At 56.7% G+C, this 16,156-nt stretch overlaps 1 protein-coding gene across 2 annotated transcripts in view; it reads left to right on the forward strand.

The window, feature by feature from the left end:
- The window catches only part of ABTB2 (ankyrin repeat and BTB domain containing 2), a 188,038-nt gene that overhangs the window by 164,101 nt on the left and 7,781 nt on the right, over window positions 1-16,156 (forward strand). The window contains exons 4-12 of one of the 2 annotated variants that reach the window (XM_057552604.1): window positions 3,917-4,069; window positions 5,426-5,591; window positions 8,479-8,568; window positions 9,144-9,260; window positions 11,247-11,343; window positions 11,604-11,739; window positions 13,555-13,784; window positions 15,301-15,479; window positions 15,921-16,026. In XM_057552604.1, coding sequence (XP_057408587.1) covers window positions 3,917-4,069; window positions 5,426-5,591; window positions 8,479-8,568; window positions 9,144-9,260; window positions 11,247-11,343; window positions 11,604-11,739; window positions 13,555-13,784; window positions 15,301-15,479; window positions 15,921-16,026 — 1,274 coding nt within the window. The remainder of the gene's footprint in view (window positions 1-3,916; window positions 4,070-5,425; window positions 5,592-8,478; window positions 8,569-9,143; window positions 9,261-11,246; window positions 11,344-11,603; window positions 11,740-13,554; window positions 13,785-15,300; window positions 15,480-15,920; window positions 16,027-16,156) is intronic. The other variant, XM_007181050.3, reaches the window with a different exon arrangement.

The raw sequence follows: 16,156 nt of genomic DNA on the forward strand, positions 1-16,156 counted from the left end.
CACACTCAGCCTAGGGAAAAGGCAAGAAGAGGGAAACAGGCTTTTTTCTCTGGGAGGGAACCAAGCAGAGGGACCCTGGGGATGACGCATACTCAGTCATTCCCAGCTTTGCCCCTCTAGAGCCTTTTCACTCCACAGTTAGGATGCAGCCATGGCCGGTACAGATGGGAGTTTTTATAGGGATTTTCCAGAATGTCCAGTAATGCAGACCAGTTTCTCAGCATGCCCAGTGGGCTAGATGAAATTACCAGAAAGGAAATAGTAGCCTGGAACCCACAGGCCAAGGGAAGGATGTTACTGAGAAAGTCCATGAATTGCTTGTCATTTTACCTTCCTATGGGCCACAGGTCAAGGAGGTGGGTCGACACCCACCATTTCTCCTTGGAGAAAGGCCTGTAGGGGTCATTTGGGGGGCTGCAATGGCCTTGTTTGTGGACAGGTGGGCACCAGCCACCACCCCAGAGGCAGAGTGACAATTTTAACTCTGAAGGATTTTTGTATGTTGAGAATATTAATCAGTGTGCAATTCAGGAAACAGAAAACACCTTAGGTGTTTTAAACAGGAAGGGATTTAATGCAGGGAATTAGGTGCCAAAAGAATCATTGGAAGGACTCAAGGAGCAGGTTCGAGGCTGAACCTCCAGGAATGACTCCAAGGACAATATGAAACTTGCTAGCATGGGGGCTACCCCCTCTGAGATAACCCTGGGAACTGCAATTCAGGATTGAAGCTGGAGTCAAGAAGTTTCTGCCGTTGCCTTCAATAGCAGTACTGCTGCCTCTGGAGCGCTCAGGAAGTTGGGAAATGGACACCGGAATGCTCTGTAGGGGGAAGAAAATCCCTCATGTTTTATGAGTTGGCTTGCTAGCAGAAACAAGCAAAGGGGACACAAAGGTGGCCTCCGCCTCACATCCATTTACCAGATCTCGGGCAGCTACGTCTTAATGGTGAAGCCTAATTTGCAAAGAAGTCTGGGAAATGTAGTTTTCAATTTTCCACGTCTTCAGCTAAGATGGTAAAATGGAGGCTGAATGAACCAATCCCCAGTATCTGCCCACCGGTTATCAACACTGCGTCTTTTCATGTGCCGAGTTATAAGAGGCACAAGGCGGGAGAATGAATCATGACACCATCTGATTAGACTTCATGGTTTCCTGAGTTCCCTCTTGGATTTCCCGTAGTGCAGCTGGGAGATGCTGCTTAGAGCGTTTGTGGCCACACTTGGCTCTTTGTCTTGGCCGTTGGCCACAATAGGGAAGAATGGCTGGCAAATCCACGAACTGTCTTTTTGTTTACCCTTCAGTCTCCAATGCTGGTGGTTTAGATAAAACCTTCCCTTTGGATCAGAAGGACTGACATGTAGAAGTATGTCTCTGAGCTTGCCTTGTAGCATTGGAGTGTAAGAATTGTAAAATTCCAAAATAACATTTGGAGGGAATTCAAATGGGCATTCACAATTAAAGAAGTTCTTGGAAACAGGGGAGCAATTCACAAAGGGATAGTTGTTCCTTCCTGGATTCTACAAGCTCCCCACATAGGGTCCTGGCTTCCCGCTCTAACGAGTCCACACTGTGACTTTGAAAAGTATATGCCATTCTTTTCTGGGCAGAAACAGGACTTGGTCCAGCACTGATAACTTGGATGCATTATGCCACGTTCCTGATGCTTAGCCATCCTTGCAGTCATTCGGTTCATTGAGGATCTGTTGTGTCTAGGACCTGTGCTGGGTGTATTTTAGAGAACCAGAGATGATGAAGGCATCGTTCTTGTCCTGAAGAGGAATAATCTAGTCAGGAAGATGAGACGCATTCATTCTGGAATAGAATTCTAAGGGATCTTGGAGAAGGAAGAGATTATTTTCTTTGGAAAAGGGATGTGGGAAGGCTTCTAGAAAGAAGTGGCATTGGAACTAAGCCTTGAAGGATAAATAGGATCTGGATGGGCAGAGGTGAGAGCTGGTTCGTTCTTGTGAGGAGGTGGGAACGGGCAGGGTGGGCTTGAGAACCACGAATGCCTGATGGTCAGGTGTGTCCTGATGAAAGGTGTGAGCCAGGCTTGGAAAGTAAGCTGAGTGAGGTTCTGGGCATCCTTGAAGGCCAAGGCTACAAGGCTTTCCCAGCCTGTGGCCGCCTTGTCACCATAGCGATTGGTACACCCACTGCACCAGTGAAATGACTCAAACCTAGAAATATTTTCAGAAATGACAGAACCAGGACATCAAAATAATTTCCAAATGAACCACTCTCAGGAATCCCATCTGATTATCTTTCTAAATAAATTAATAAAAGCATCCTTTGCCCTCAAGAAGAGAAGCTTTGCAAACTTTGAAGATGACCTAAGCTTTTGAGATCTGAGATCAGTCATGTGAGGGCATCTTTAGGTGATTCCCTGCAGTTGATTTACTCAGGAGCTGAGGAGAGAGGATGGAGGTCGTCTTCCTGGACAGAGTACCTCTCTGCGTGTCTAGGGGAAAGATGGCGACAGCAAGGGCCTAACGCACATGGATCCCAGGGTATCAGATGAAGTGGGGTGTGGAGGGGGCATGGGGGGCGGTAGGCATGAAGCCAAGACCGACTGTCAGGGCCCCTCCACAGCATGGGGTCTGCTGGGCTGTGGAGTGGTCTTCCGAGGTCTTCACCGTGGGAGATGGGCCAGAATGGGCGGAAGACAGGAGTCAAGCTTGGTGGGGCGGGGACGGCAGGGCCTGGGGTGGGGAGGGACCGGCCCTGAGTGGCAGGACCATGGTATTGCTCAGCACCAGGGGGCCCCAGTCGCTGTCCTGTGAATGGTGCCCCCTGCTGGCACCCAGAACGCCTGTGACCAGTTGCCCCCTGAGTTTGTAGCTCAGAGGCCTTGCTGAACCGCCTCTCCCTGCCTCCTCCTAGCTGCCCCACACCGTGGCCATGGGTTCTGGGTGTGACATAGGTCCTGGGACCGGTCCTCCCTGGAGGACGTCGGGCGCCAGCCTGGGGCCACCCTGCCTGCCACAGGAAGCGACAGAGGCCCACCTCAGCCCGGGGTCGGTTGAGGAGGGGGTGTCTGTCAACCACACACAGGTAGTATGCCATGTGTCGTCTCACGCGGCCTCACGACGATCCTGAGAAGTGGGGGCTGCCCCGTCTCGCAAGTGAAGAAGGAAACAGCCTCGGGGTGTTGTCTGTGGTGATGAAGGGGCACAGCTGCTGACGGCACAGCTGGGTTTGGAGCCTGGGTCTGTTCGACTCTTTCCCCTGCACCCCAGCACCCAGAAGGCTGGCCTCCTCTCCCCTCTGCAGAGAGGGAGACCCTGTCTGAATCCTGTGGAGGCGACAGGAGTCCCCAGTTCCACACGCTGGCAAACCCCTTCCTTTTTTTTTTTTTTTTTTTTTTTTTTAAAGATTTGTTTATTGATTGATTGATTGCTATGTTGGGTCTTCGTTTCTGTGCGGGGGCCACTCTTCATCGCGGTGCACGGGCCTCTCACTATTGCAGCCTCTCTTGTTGCGGAGCACAGGCTCCAGACACGCAGGCTCAGTAATTGTGGCTCACGGGCCCAGTTGCTCTGCGGCATGTGGGATCCTCCCAGACCAGGGCTCGAACCCGTGTCCCCTGCATTAGCAGGCAGATTCTCAACCACTGCGCCACCACGGAAGCCCTGGCAAACCCCTTCCTTGATGGGCCACCTAAGGCCCTCAGGCTCTGCTCGTGGCCCATGGCAGGGATTCCTTCCGAGTCCTGACAGAGTTCCTGTAGAACGGGGCAGATCGCGCTCTCCGTGAGGAGAAGAGTCAGGCCCCCTCCGCCTCCCACCGCCGGAAGGCTACAGGGGACCCAGCCTCCGCGGCTGTCCTGAGAGTGGGTGCTGAAGGGGGTCCCCTTCTGTGCTTCAGGGAGCAGCCCGCCCAGGCCTGACCCCCTCTCTCTGCTGCCTCCCAGGCCCTTCATGCTGCTGCCGCCGCTGATGGAGTGGATGCGCGTGGCCATCACCTACGCGGAGCACCGCCGCAGCCTCACCGTGGACAGCGGCGACATCCGGCAGGCGGCCCGGCTGCTGCTGCCCGGCCTGGATTGTGAGCCCCGGCAGCTCAAGTACGGACCCAGGGAGGCGGGGGCGGTGAGGGGGGGGGCGTCTCCACGCCCAGCCCCCCGTAAACCCTCTGCTCCCTCCTCCTCCTGCATCGGGAGGGGGCAGCAGGCAGGGGCTGCAGCCGGTCCGTTCGAGCTGCTCGAAGGTGCTCTCTGCACAAGCCCACCTGTTAGGACTGATGTGTTCTGGACCTTGGCTGCCCTCGGACGCATCCTCTGCGGCCACGGGTCGGGCCCGCAGAGCAGACTCCCATTTGGATTTGGGTGGGAGAGCTTTCGCAGTCTGACTCTTTGGGCCATTTGGGGGTATGCAGCAGAAGTGGGCCCTCCTTCCTGTGGTTACCACCATTTTCTGGAGCACTTCCTAGGTGCAGGCCGGTTCTGAGCCCTTCCTTTTTACGTGCATTTTCTCAGTCCTCGTGACAACCTCAGAGAAGAAGGGGCTTTAATGCCCATGTTTCAGATGGAGAAGCTGAGGGTCAGGAGGAACAGTAACTTGTCCACAGATACTCAGCAACGTGACCATGTCCGAATTTGAACCCAGGCCCGTATGGCCCCAAGCCTGGGCTCTCAGTTACCTTCCCAATGTGCCTCTCTTGTATTGGACTGGCCTCCTGAAGTTGTTTCAGAGAAACATTCCTCTGGCCATGCTTGACCTGGAAGAGCCTTGCTTTTTTTTTTTTTTTTGTCTTCTTCTGTCTCCATTGCAAATGCCAGGACCTCGTTCTGTGGCAGGTACTTTTTACTCTTTGGCCTAATCACGACTCCAGGCTGAAGCCACCTGTTGGAAGCTTGTGGCGTGCCCTCTGCAGACGCAGGTTTGATCTGTGACTCTCCTTGGTAGGACGGCTTGGCTGCAGGGGGAGCCTGGGCCACTCTCTGCCGTCTCTTTGGCGCTTCGGGGCCTCACCAGGAAGCGCTGAGGGGAGAGGATGGAGAGGCAAGAACTGGAGCTTGGCCTCGATGACTGAGAGAGTGAGAGTGCGCCCTTCTCTGTGCAGAAACTATACAGCCAAGCGCTGTGGCCCAAGGCCAAAAAGCTGGAGCTACTTCCTCCTCAGAACAGCCCCCTGAGAGATCATGTTAGATGGGAACTTTGTCTCTGACAACTGACAGCTCCCAAGAGCTCAGAGCACGTCTTTAACGTGTTTGTAGAACAGCCGACGTACGTGCTCTTCCTGTCACCGAGCGTGACAAGGCCAGTCGCTGCCGATTAGATAGTAATTCCCAGTCCTCCCCCCCCCCCCACCCTCATCCTCACACCACACATCAGCCTAGCACAGTTGTGTCACCTCTCATAGGGAGGCCGTGTCCTAGCAGGAAGAGCCACGCTCACACACCCCGGTCTCTTCTGCGCAGACCCGAATGCTCTTTCAGTTCCTTCCGGAGGCTGGAAGCCCGAGCGGCTACTGAAAAATTCAACCAGGACCTGGGTTTCCGCATGCTCAACTGCGGGAGGACGGACCTCATCAGCCAGGCGATCGAGGCCCTGGGTCCCGACGGGGTGAACACCATGGACGACCAGGTGTGTTCTGAGCGCTCCACCAGCCAGGCTCAGGACCAGAGTCCACAGGGGTTCATGACCACTGGAGCCGGTGGCACAGTCCCTTCTGTCCCAAACCTGAGACCCGCCCACTCAGCTCTGTGCTCTAAGAGGTGGGCTGCTTCCTGAATCGTGCCCTGCCATCCAGGTAGAATGTCAACTCAGAGACTTCCCTAACACCCCTTGGAAATCCTTTGTAACGGGGATTCTGCTTCCCCTCCCTGGAAGGCTGGAGGCTGCCCCAGAGGGTGCAGGGCTGGGGAAGAGTCCAGAGGAGTCAGCTTGATAGCGAGCTCTAGATCATAATCAGCGAGACTTGTATTTGGAGCATCCTGTGTGCCTGCCACGTTCCAGGCCTGTAGAAATCCTCGCCTTCGCGAGTTAACATTCTAGAGAGGAGACAGATATTAAGAAACACACACACACACACACACACAATACAGAGTATGTTAGTGAAAAGTGCTAAGGCGTTAAATGAAGCCAGAAGAGGGGATAGGAAGTGTTGGAGGCAGCTAACAATTTTAGGTAGAATTTAACTTGAGTTTTTGGCTTGCTTTGTTTTTCGTTTTTGCTGTGAATAGCTAACATTTATGTAGCACTCACTGTGTTCCAGGCATTGTTCTAAGCACTTTGCACAGAATAACTCATTTAATCTTGACCACAGCCCTATGATGTAGGTATCATCCCCATTTTATAGATAAGGAAACTGAGGTACAGAGGTCACACAACTAGTAAGGAGCAGAGCTGGGATTAGAAGAACCCAAGTGGTCCAACCCCAGGCTCTTCACCGCTGTGGAAGATGCAGTTTGTGTATTTGACATAGTTTTGTGAGCTCTGCAATATATAGGTAATGGGTTTCCTACATGGGTTTAGAAACCCACACAGAAGCATGAGGGAAGTTAGATGACAGCTGAAGGGTCACATAGCACTCTCAGATGAGATGACAGCATGGTAGAGAGCATGATGAGGTGCCCGGCGAACCCAAGCCAGAGTGGACTTTGACAGGTCGGGCTTGAGCGGCCAGGGAAGGCTTCCTCCTGGGGGATCTGAGCCAAGCTGGAGTGAGGGGTGATCGGATGCAACGGAGAGGAGTGGGGAAGGCATTCCAGGGAAGGGAGATGCTGGGAGCAGGAGCATCGGGGCGGGACAGTCGGGCGCGTGCTGGGACAGGGACGCTGAGGCCGAGCTCAGGGAGGCGGCAGGCTGGGTCCTGGGATCTCCCCGAGGTGCCTCTGTCAGTGCAGGCTCTGGGGCTCTCATCCTGGGGGGTCATCATCTTCCTCCAGCAGTGCGCTGGGGAAGCCCATGGACACTAGCCTCAGACGGACCTGGAGTTTAGTCCTCCTGTCATAGCTGTGGCAGCTTGGACAAGCTACTCTACCCCTCTGAGCCTGTCTCCTCACCTCTAACATGTGGGAATAAAGTACCCGCCCCATAGGGCTATCATGAGGCTTTCACATCAGGCACATAGTAAATGCTCAATAAAGGTTCGTCCAGTTTTTTGTTGTCGATACAATGATGATCATCCCTGAAATCTGTTAATCAGCCTCTTTTGATTCAGCCTCTTGAGGTACCTGCAGTGGGGAGGGGCCAACACGAAAAAAGTAGTTTCTCCTTAGAAGGCTTGTAGCCTGGTTTACACTCCGAATCATGTGCAGATGTGTGGAGAAAAAAGAAGTCAAGCATGTGCCAAGGGGAATAAAACAAAGCCAGATTCTCACTCGGTGGCAGTGGGCTTTTCTCTAAATGTCCGATCCTGTTTGTTCCCTCAGCCTCAGTGTCTGCAGAATGATCTGTGGGTAAACAGGCCTCTCACCCGTGATTAATCTTGGGCCATTTCTTTATCTCTGGGCACTAGGCAAGGATTTATGAGGTAAGGAGATCTTGTCTACACACAGATAACCTAATAAATAACATCACGGGGCTCCAGACAAACGCTTGCCAGCATCCAGCTGTGGAATAACACTTTCCACCGCTGCCTTTGCTATTACTGGCCACAGAGGAGGTTCCCCGCCAGGGAGGCAGCTCCGTTAATCGCCCACCTAAACTCAGGGAGGGATTGGGCCTCAGCTTTCAGAAAAGCTCAGAGCTGCTCACAGCACGAGATGTTGAAGTCAACCCCTCCACCCTCCGTGAGATGCCTCAAGGGAGAGCTTCGCAGCTGAGGCAGACCTGGGTTCCAGCTGAGTTCATCCTCTTACTTACTGTGTGACTGTTGGGCAAGTTAATCCCCCTCTCTGCTCCTCATCTGTGAAGTGAGGACAATAACAGAACCTCCCTAATAGGGATGGTGTATGGTCATTAAATGAGACGATGCATGTAAGTCACTTCACACGGAGATTTAGCAGCACAGGGCCCGGGGTGGGTTTGGATGTACCAGTGTAACATAGTATCAGTGATGGTGTCGTTGTGTTATTTTAATTGGTTAGCTTATCCTTAGTTAGCTGTACTAAGCACTTTATACATAGTAACTCACACTCTTTACAACAACCCAATGAGGTAGATACTGTTGTTATTCCCATTTTAAAGATAAAGAAACTGAGGCACAGAGGAGTACAAGTAACTTGTACAAAGTTTACAGCAGAAGTAGCCTTTGCACCGGAGTCTGGCCATAGGGCCTGTGCCCTTTGCCCTTCTGGCGACCTGTAGTGCTCATGGAAATGTCCCCTCCTCATCCTTCAGGTGTCATACGTCCAGTGGGCCTAGGAGGGGCAGGTTGTCTTTTTCAGCACAAGACACAGAATTGTTCAGGATGAGCAGCTGGTCAAGCAGGAAGACCTGGATCTGGTTTCTGGGGCAGACACCTATGGAACACGTGTCCTCGTGTTCTGTTTCCAGACAGTTTAGCATCTGCCTTTGGTTCATGTAGGGTATGACGCCGCTGATGTATGCCTGTGCCGCTGGAGATGAAGCGATGGTCCAGATGTTAATTGATGCTGGAGCAAACTTGGACATCCAGGTGAGAAAGCTCCCAAGGGCTGCACCGGGCTCCTAACCCAGCAAGAGAACACCCCAAGGTCTTCATCATCCATGCTGGCTGTGATGTTTTGGACAACTAGACGTGTCTCAGAGGACTGAAGACGCAAGATGCACAGAGATCACAGTTAGCAAAGAGGGTTTTTCCTCAAGATTTGAACTTTCTGTCAGAGAGGAAGTGAGCTCAGAGGGAAGTCGAGCAGAGAGAATGACCGTGATTCTGTTACTGTAGCACCTTTCCCATTTTATCAACCTAATCCCCAGCCATCCCCACCACCCCCACCATCCCCAGATACTTCTTGCTCTACCTCCCTCTGAGGCATAAAGTGTTCCCTCTCTGCCATCTCTCTGCCCAGGGCAGACATCACTAATTGAACATCCTTTTGAGCCTTTTCCACAGGGTACTCCAGGCAGACGTTGCCAATCGAATGTAGAAAGCTCTTGAGTTGACTCCTAGTCACCATCCCTGCAGGGCTCCCCTTAGCTCAGGCTCCTGTGTCACCTGCCCAGGAATGTCACTGACCTAGGAAACACTGATCATTTGTGGTATTTTTCCAGGTTCCAAGCAACTCTCCCAAGCATCCCTCCATCCACCCTGACAGCCGGCACTGGACCTCACTGACATTTGCTGTGCTGCATGGACACATCTCTGTGGTCCAGGTGAGCTCCTGCCAGGTACGCAGCGTGCCCCCAGCTTGCTGAGTGGTTTGAGCCCCAGGCGTAGCCCCAGCCTTACCTGTGTGAGCAGCAGCCTGGAGTCAGAGACACCAGAGGCGCTGGTTAAGGCTAGCTCACTTGGTCAGCAAAGACCCACCTGGTCTGCCTCCAGGAGCAGCCTTCAGTGTGAGGATGCATGTGAGAATTTTAGGGAGCAAGACGCAGGCCCAAGCAGTACCAGGCCTGCCTGGCGTCTCTGCATCTGTGGGTGAGTCCTGGGGCGTGCTGGAATCTGGAATCTGTGCAGGTGTGCTCCGTTTCTCTCCTCCAGTAATCTTTCCAACCCTTAGCTGTTTTCACTCCCTCCTGAGTTCTGCCGGCTCTGTACATCATGCTGTCCTTCCGGTTCTGCCCCTCCCGGGTAGCAGGCGTAGTCTCGCAGCTCCCCAGTTCCTGAAAGAGGACTCAGATTGGCACAGCTCGCCTGTCAAGCCAAGCCACACTGTGCCCACCTTGGTCCCAGGAGCTGTGGCTGGTGTGAGGAGGGGGTTCAGGCCTAGAAGTGGAAGCTGTGGATGGGGCATGGTGACACTGCCACTTGGCTCCCAGACTCCTTCACTCCTCAGGCCACAGGCCCACAGGATTCCAGACTCCTTCCTGGGAGTTCGTATTACACCCTTGCTGTCTGCTGGATTGCGGGGCCTTTGAGGGTAGGGGTCAAGTCCGGCCTGTTCGTCGCTGTGCACCCAGGCCTGGCCTATACGAGGGATGCAGTAAATGGTGGTCAGTGGGCTGACTGCCACATCCTGCCTGCTTTTTGGTGCGCGTCCTCCTAAGGCCCTGAGCAGAGTTCCACGCTAGCCCAGACTGGCCTGCAGGGCTGTGCCCTGGACTCACCTGGACTGGTGCCCATTTTCACCCTGACGGGCAGGCCTCTTCCTCTTCCACCTTGGCACACTGGCTCAGGCAGCGGTGCCCTTTCTGCCTGATGGGAGCCTCCCACCGGCAGCCGCCCCCATGCTCCACGCTGTGGGGAGGCTGAGAGGTCAGCCTGGGCCCCTCGGACCTGGTCTTCATGTGATGGGGGTGCGGCGTTGCCTTAGCCGGCCGAGCACGGGCTCTGAGGAGGCTTTGGTCTCCGGAAACCTGGGAGGGTTGGAAGGCGGCTCCCTCCAGAGCAGCCGGTCAGGAAAGGTGAGGTGGAGCTGAAGTCACCTCTCAGTGGCGCAGACCCACCCCTGCCCCAAGGCAAAGCCGGCCGGCTCAGCTGGAACTGGTATCTGTCAGCCCTGCCCCATCTGTCCCCTGCAAGACGTGCCCTTGCTGGAATGGGGAGAGGCCACCTGGTGTCCCAGACAGTGAGGTTCTGCCCCAGCCCCACACTTCCCAGCCTTGGGTAGCTCGCCAAACCTCTCTGATGGGAACCCTAAAAGCCACTAGTTATTGAGCCCCTATGGAGAGGTGAGCACCGTTTCACTTCATCCCCAACAAGGCTGCAAGGCGGGCCTCTTTTGCATTTTCCAGATGAGGAAGACTGAGGTTTGGGGAGCTGAGGTACCTGCCCCAGGTCACCCACTGGTCTGTGGCCAGCACTGGCACTCAGCTCTAACACCTCTGTCGTTCCCACTACCTCTGCTGCCTCCAGAGCCCCACTTTCCCCCGGTTGATTGGGGGGTGGTGCCTTCTTTTCTGCTCATCTGTGTGAGTTCTTACAAAGATCACTGCGGCCAGTTTGTAGGAAACTGTTTGAAAGGGAGAAATAGCTCAGAGGTCCCTATAGCTTAGGGGCTTGGTCCAAGGCCACAGGAATGGAGGTGAAGATTCTAGACACTTAGAGCCCTGAAGGTAACCAAGAGTTCTAAAATTCTGGTTGCCTGGACGCCTGGGTGAGCCGGTCCTTGGTCACATGCCGGGAGGGAACTACAGGTCCCTCCCCAAAGCCTCCCCTGCACATGCCCCAGACACTCCCTACAACGCTGAAGTGTCCTCCCTGTGCCATGGCAGTTGCTGCTGGACGCCGGTGCCCACGTGGAGGGCTTGGCAGTGACCGGTGGCGAGGACAGCTACGCGGAGACACCCCTGCAGCTGGCTTCTGCAGCCGGTAGGTGCACCGCTGCCCTGCGCAGTGAGGGTCTCCACCTGCCCCACGGCTCCACCTGCTCCTCCCCATGGTGTCACCCGGCCTGGCTGAGCTGCGCACGCAGATCCCTGTGGCGAGCCTTGAAGCCCCTCCTTCTGGGTCCCAGGGGCTCCCCTTCACCCCATCGTCAGTGTTTCTGCCACACTCACTGCCCAGGCAGGCCCAGCAGAGGGGCAGTGACACGGGCGGTGGAAGCATCCTTGGTCCACCTTGTCTTTCAGGGAACTATGAGCTGGTCAGCTTGCTGCTCAGCCGGGGCGCCGACCCCCTCCTCAGCATGCTCGAAACCAACGGCATGGCCTCCTCCCTCCACGAGGATATGAACTGCTTCAGCCACTCAGCCGCCCATGGCCACAGGTACCCGCCCGGGCTTCCTTCCCCGTGTGCTGTGGGGCATGAAGCAGGCTCTCAGGAGCAGGAAGAGCTAGGCCTGGAGATCCTTCCAGAGATGGGGGCCGGGGATGGCTGCATGCACACTGGCCGGAAAGAAGATAGGTCTTCAGGCAGCACGGGGGCCCCCGATGTTGGAGGCCCGGAGACGCTGGGTTGCTTAGAGGTCCTACAGCCAGTTCCTGGCAGACGTGGGACAGGAGCAGGCCCTCCCATTCCCCCGTAAGGCTCTCCACCCTGCAGCCACCCAGGACCCCATCCCTTCCCACGCCTGGGGTGCTCCTCCGGTGCCTGCAGTGGCCTGGGGCGCTAGAGGCTTCCACACAGCAGGCAGCTCCACCACGAAGACGCCGCTGGGGGCTCTGCAGCAGGAGATCGCGTCTCGCTCCAGGAGCAGCTGGTGGACCTTGTTTTGCGGGGGCCAGGGCTGTGAGAGGGCAGGGGTGAGAGCAGAGCCGTTAGGCAGCTCGGGGCAGAGGGGGACAGGGAAGAGGTGAGTAGAAGGCAGAGAGGGCAGGCGGGACACCTACTTGCCGTTCTCAAGCCCGGACTATGCCCTTGCTGTGGTCTGCTCCCAGCGTGCTTCTCCTCCCCGCCTTCTCCGCCCGGCCCCCGCTCTCACCCATCCCCACCAGCCCTGCCCTCAGGTACCACCTCGCAGGGCACGGCCTCCAGGCCTCTCTACCTCGCCCAGTGCCCGCGTTTTCCCCCCCGCTGTGGCCTCTTCACCCCGCGTGGAGTTGCCCCTCAGCTCATCGGCTTCCCACTCTCTCTCTGGAACACGGGCTCCTTGGGTGGGCGCAGTGGGCGCTCACTGTCACATGCCAGCTCACGCCGGACTGGGTGCCCTGTTAAATTGCTGAACTGACAGAGCTACAGCGGGATGACCCAGGTCCCTCGAGGGGGTCCCTGCCGGGCCTCCATCACCGAGTAGGGGAAGGGGTGGGGGAGGGGTGGGCAGGGCCGCTGGGAGGAGGCTCAGCCCCAGGTGACCTGTGGGCCTGCCCCTGCTGCAGCCTGCCCAGAGCCCCGGCCCACAGGATGTGACAGGACGAGCCTGGGGCTTGAAGCTCTGGGTCTGAGTCTTCCTCCTGCTCAGTGTGACCGTGAGCAAGATGTAGTCATCGCCCACGAGTGGCGAGGTTCGTGGGATCGCTCAGGGTTAAGTGCCGCGGTACGTGGGAATATGCTGCATTGAGCATCCAGTGTTCTACACATCTGTGTATATTAATGAATTCAGTACAAAATGCAGCTTCACTTCATTCTTATTAATGGAGGGAGAGGAAGAAATGAGTATAAGCATGTCCTATGTTTCGGACACTTTTACATGTGTAAAGTTGGCTGCTATCAGGAGGACTGCTAGGTATCAGGCTCTGCATTTGATGTCATCACACTGGCCTCACGTTCACCGGGAGAGCATGGTGCTGATGCCCTGTCCTACAGATGACAAAGCCGTCAGGGCTCAGAGAGGTAGAACAACCTATCCGAGATCACACAGGATGGCAGAACCTGCTTGGTCTCAAAGCCCACGACTTCTCGGCACTACCTGGAGGGCAGAAGGGAGAGGTCTCCTGCACCTTCCCCTTACTCACCCAGGTGGCCAGGGATGGGGGTCGCTGGGAGCCCTGGCCCAGCCTGCCTGGGAGGGGAAGACCATGAGCCCTTTGTGCCCGCAGATGCCCCGTAGCTGCCCATCTGGACCCCGGGGCGCCAGAAGACAGCTTGGCGGGCGCCGTCCATGGCGGGAGCCTCAGGCCTCACCCTCTGTCCCTTTACCCACAGGAACGTCCTGAGGAAGCTCCTGACGCAGCCGCAGCAGGCCAAAGCAGACGTGCTGTCCCTGGAGGAGATCCTGGCTGAGGGCGTGGAGGAAAGCGACACGTCGAGCCAGGGCAGTGGCAGCGAGGGGCCCGTGAGGCTGAGCCGGACGCGCACCAAGGCCCTCCAGGAGGCCATGTACTACAGCGCGGAGCACGGCTATGTGGACATCACCATGGAGCTGCGGGCACTGGGTGAGACCTTGCAGCGTACGGGTGCACACACACATACACACACACACTCACACACACACACGCACACACGCGCACACACAGTCACTCACATGCACTCACACATTCACACATACACACACTCACACACACACTCACACGCTCCGCTGCTCCTCAGGCCAGGAGAGGGCCAGGTAGCTGAGCGTAGAACGGGGCTCAATTCCCCCAGGCCTGGTGACTGACAGCCAGGACAGGAGGTGCCCTGAGCCTCAGACAGTCCTCAGTGGGGATGTGTCTCAAGAGCTTCACCCCAGCCCTGTGCCCTCAGGTCCCCCAACCTCCCTGGTCAAGTCCTGGGATGTGTAGCTCTGGGAGCATCTGTAGCACTAGGGGTCTACATTTCTGGTCAACTAGATGCACTCCAGTCCCTCAGCCAACCTCCCCACCTCCTTGGGTCTGCAAGCCTGCCGACTTCTCCTTCCCTCCCGGGAGGCTGGTCAGACAGACAGACATGGGGGAGAGCCCAGCCCTGCCACGTTCGCTGGTGCTGATGATCCTCCTCTACGACTGTGGTGTCGCCACATGCAGCTCAGAGCCCAGTGCCAGCTCACCCTCAGCACTCAGTGCACGATGACAGCATCGTTACTCTCCTGGGGGCCATGACACACGAACGCCCGGCGCTGGGCCAAGGCAGCAGGAGGCCACATGGCCCTGCTGTGGCAAGCCAGCCTCAGTGTTCTTCTCTGTGAAATGGGCTCCTGCATACAGTCAGTCAACCAGCGATGCTAACGTTACGCACGTCGTCGTCGGGGGCAGGGGATGCCATCGGTCCTTTTTTAACCCATGGTGAGGTGGGGGAGTAAGAAGCAATCCCTCTAATTATCAGAAACGTCACTAGTTTTTGTCGTGATCTTTCCAAAGTAGTTGTAAGTTGCTCTGCGGCCCCGCCGACACACTCCAGGGAGCTGGTAAACAGTAATTACGTGGCACTGGATGTGCACAAACAGACCAGTGAGCTGGGCGCTAGGAAAAGCCCGCTGCGATAGGACGGGGTTGATTCCAGGCTTCTTGACAGGCAGGGAGCCCCTGCGTCCCCAAGCACCCTGCATATCCTCCGGGTATCCGAGTCTCCCAGGCTACCCCTCGTAATTATAATGGGTCCTCCCCCAGTAAGTAATTCCAGGGCCCAACAAGGAGTGGGGCCAGTGTGGGTGCTGGGATGGCGCTTGAAAGTCCCCAGGCTGAGCTGTGGATTTTCAGAGCTCGGGCTCCCTGCACTTGGTCTGGAGGCATTCCTCCACCTCACCTGACGGGAACCTGGGGCGCCCTCTCATCTCTCAGGGAGGCCCGTCAGGGTGAACGGAAGCTTTCCTTACTGGCTACACCGAGGGGGCTGGGGGCTGCCCCCTGCTCTGCAGACACTGGGCGCATCGCAAGAGAGCCTGCCAGGAAGGGGTTCGTCGGGAGGTGGGCTCGGTGGGCCCGGCGGGGAGCGCTCTGCCCGGGGGCTGACTGCTGCCCTTCCCCTGCCCGGGCCCAGGCGTCCCCTGGAAGCTGCACGTCTGGATCGAGTCTCTGAGGACGTCCTTCTCCCAGTCTCGGTACTCGGTGGTGCAGAGCCTCCTGCGGGATTTCAGCTCCATCAAGGAGGAGGAATACAACGAGGAGCTGGTGACTGAGGGCTTGCAGCTCATGTTCGACATCCTCAAGACCAGCAAGGTGAGTGTCTCCGGGCAGGTCCCTGCCCCAAGCTCAGAGAACCCAGGCTCCAGAGCCCGCGACCCCAGCAGACCATGGGACGGACACGGAGACCTACGCATAGGCAGACAGACACAGGGACAACCCCTCACACGGACAGATGGACACAGGCACCTTCACGCACGCGGGTGGACGCCCACCCCACACGCACACGCGCACCGCTTGGCTGCAGAGGCCGTGGATTTGTCTGGGCTGGAGCCCGGCCAAAAAAGCGATTTGAGGAATCAGTGTTGAAGGGACAGGCCTCCCTCACCAGGCCACCTCCAGGAGGAGCAAAAGGCAGCGGCTGCTCTGATCCTGGCCTGGACTTCTGAAGTTGGCCCGATGTATCGGGAGCTGTAAACAGACGGCCGCAGGATGGGGCGTTGAGCTCATGGCCCCTCCCTGCCTCTCCCCCCACAGAACGACTCTGTCATCCAGCAGCTGGCTGCCATCTTCACACACTGCTATGGCAGCAGCCCTATCCCCAGCATCCCCGAGCTCCGCAAGACCCCGCCGGCCAGGCTAGGTGAGGCCTTCCCCTCCGGCCACCCGCGCTTGCCAGGCCTCCCTCCCCTCCCCTCCCCTCCCCTCCCCTCCCCTCCCTTCCCCTCCCCTCCCCTCCCCTCCCCTCCCCTCCCCTCCCCTCCCCTCCCTTC

The sequence above is a fragment of the Balaenoptera acutorostrata genome, chromosome 9 (assembly GCF_949987535.1).
Source record: "Balaenoptera acutorostrata chromosome 9, mBalAcu1.1, whole genome shotgun sequence".
In the NCBI taxonomy this organism is placed as follows: Eukaryota; Metazoa; Chordata; class Mammalia; order Artiodactyla; family Balaenopteridae; genus Balaenoptera; species Balaenoptera acutorostrata.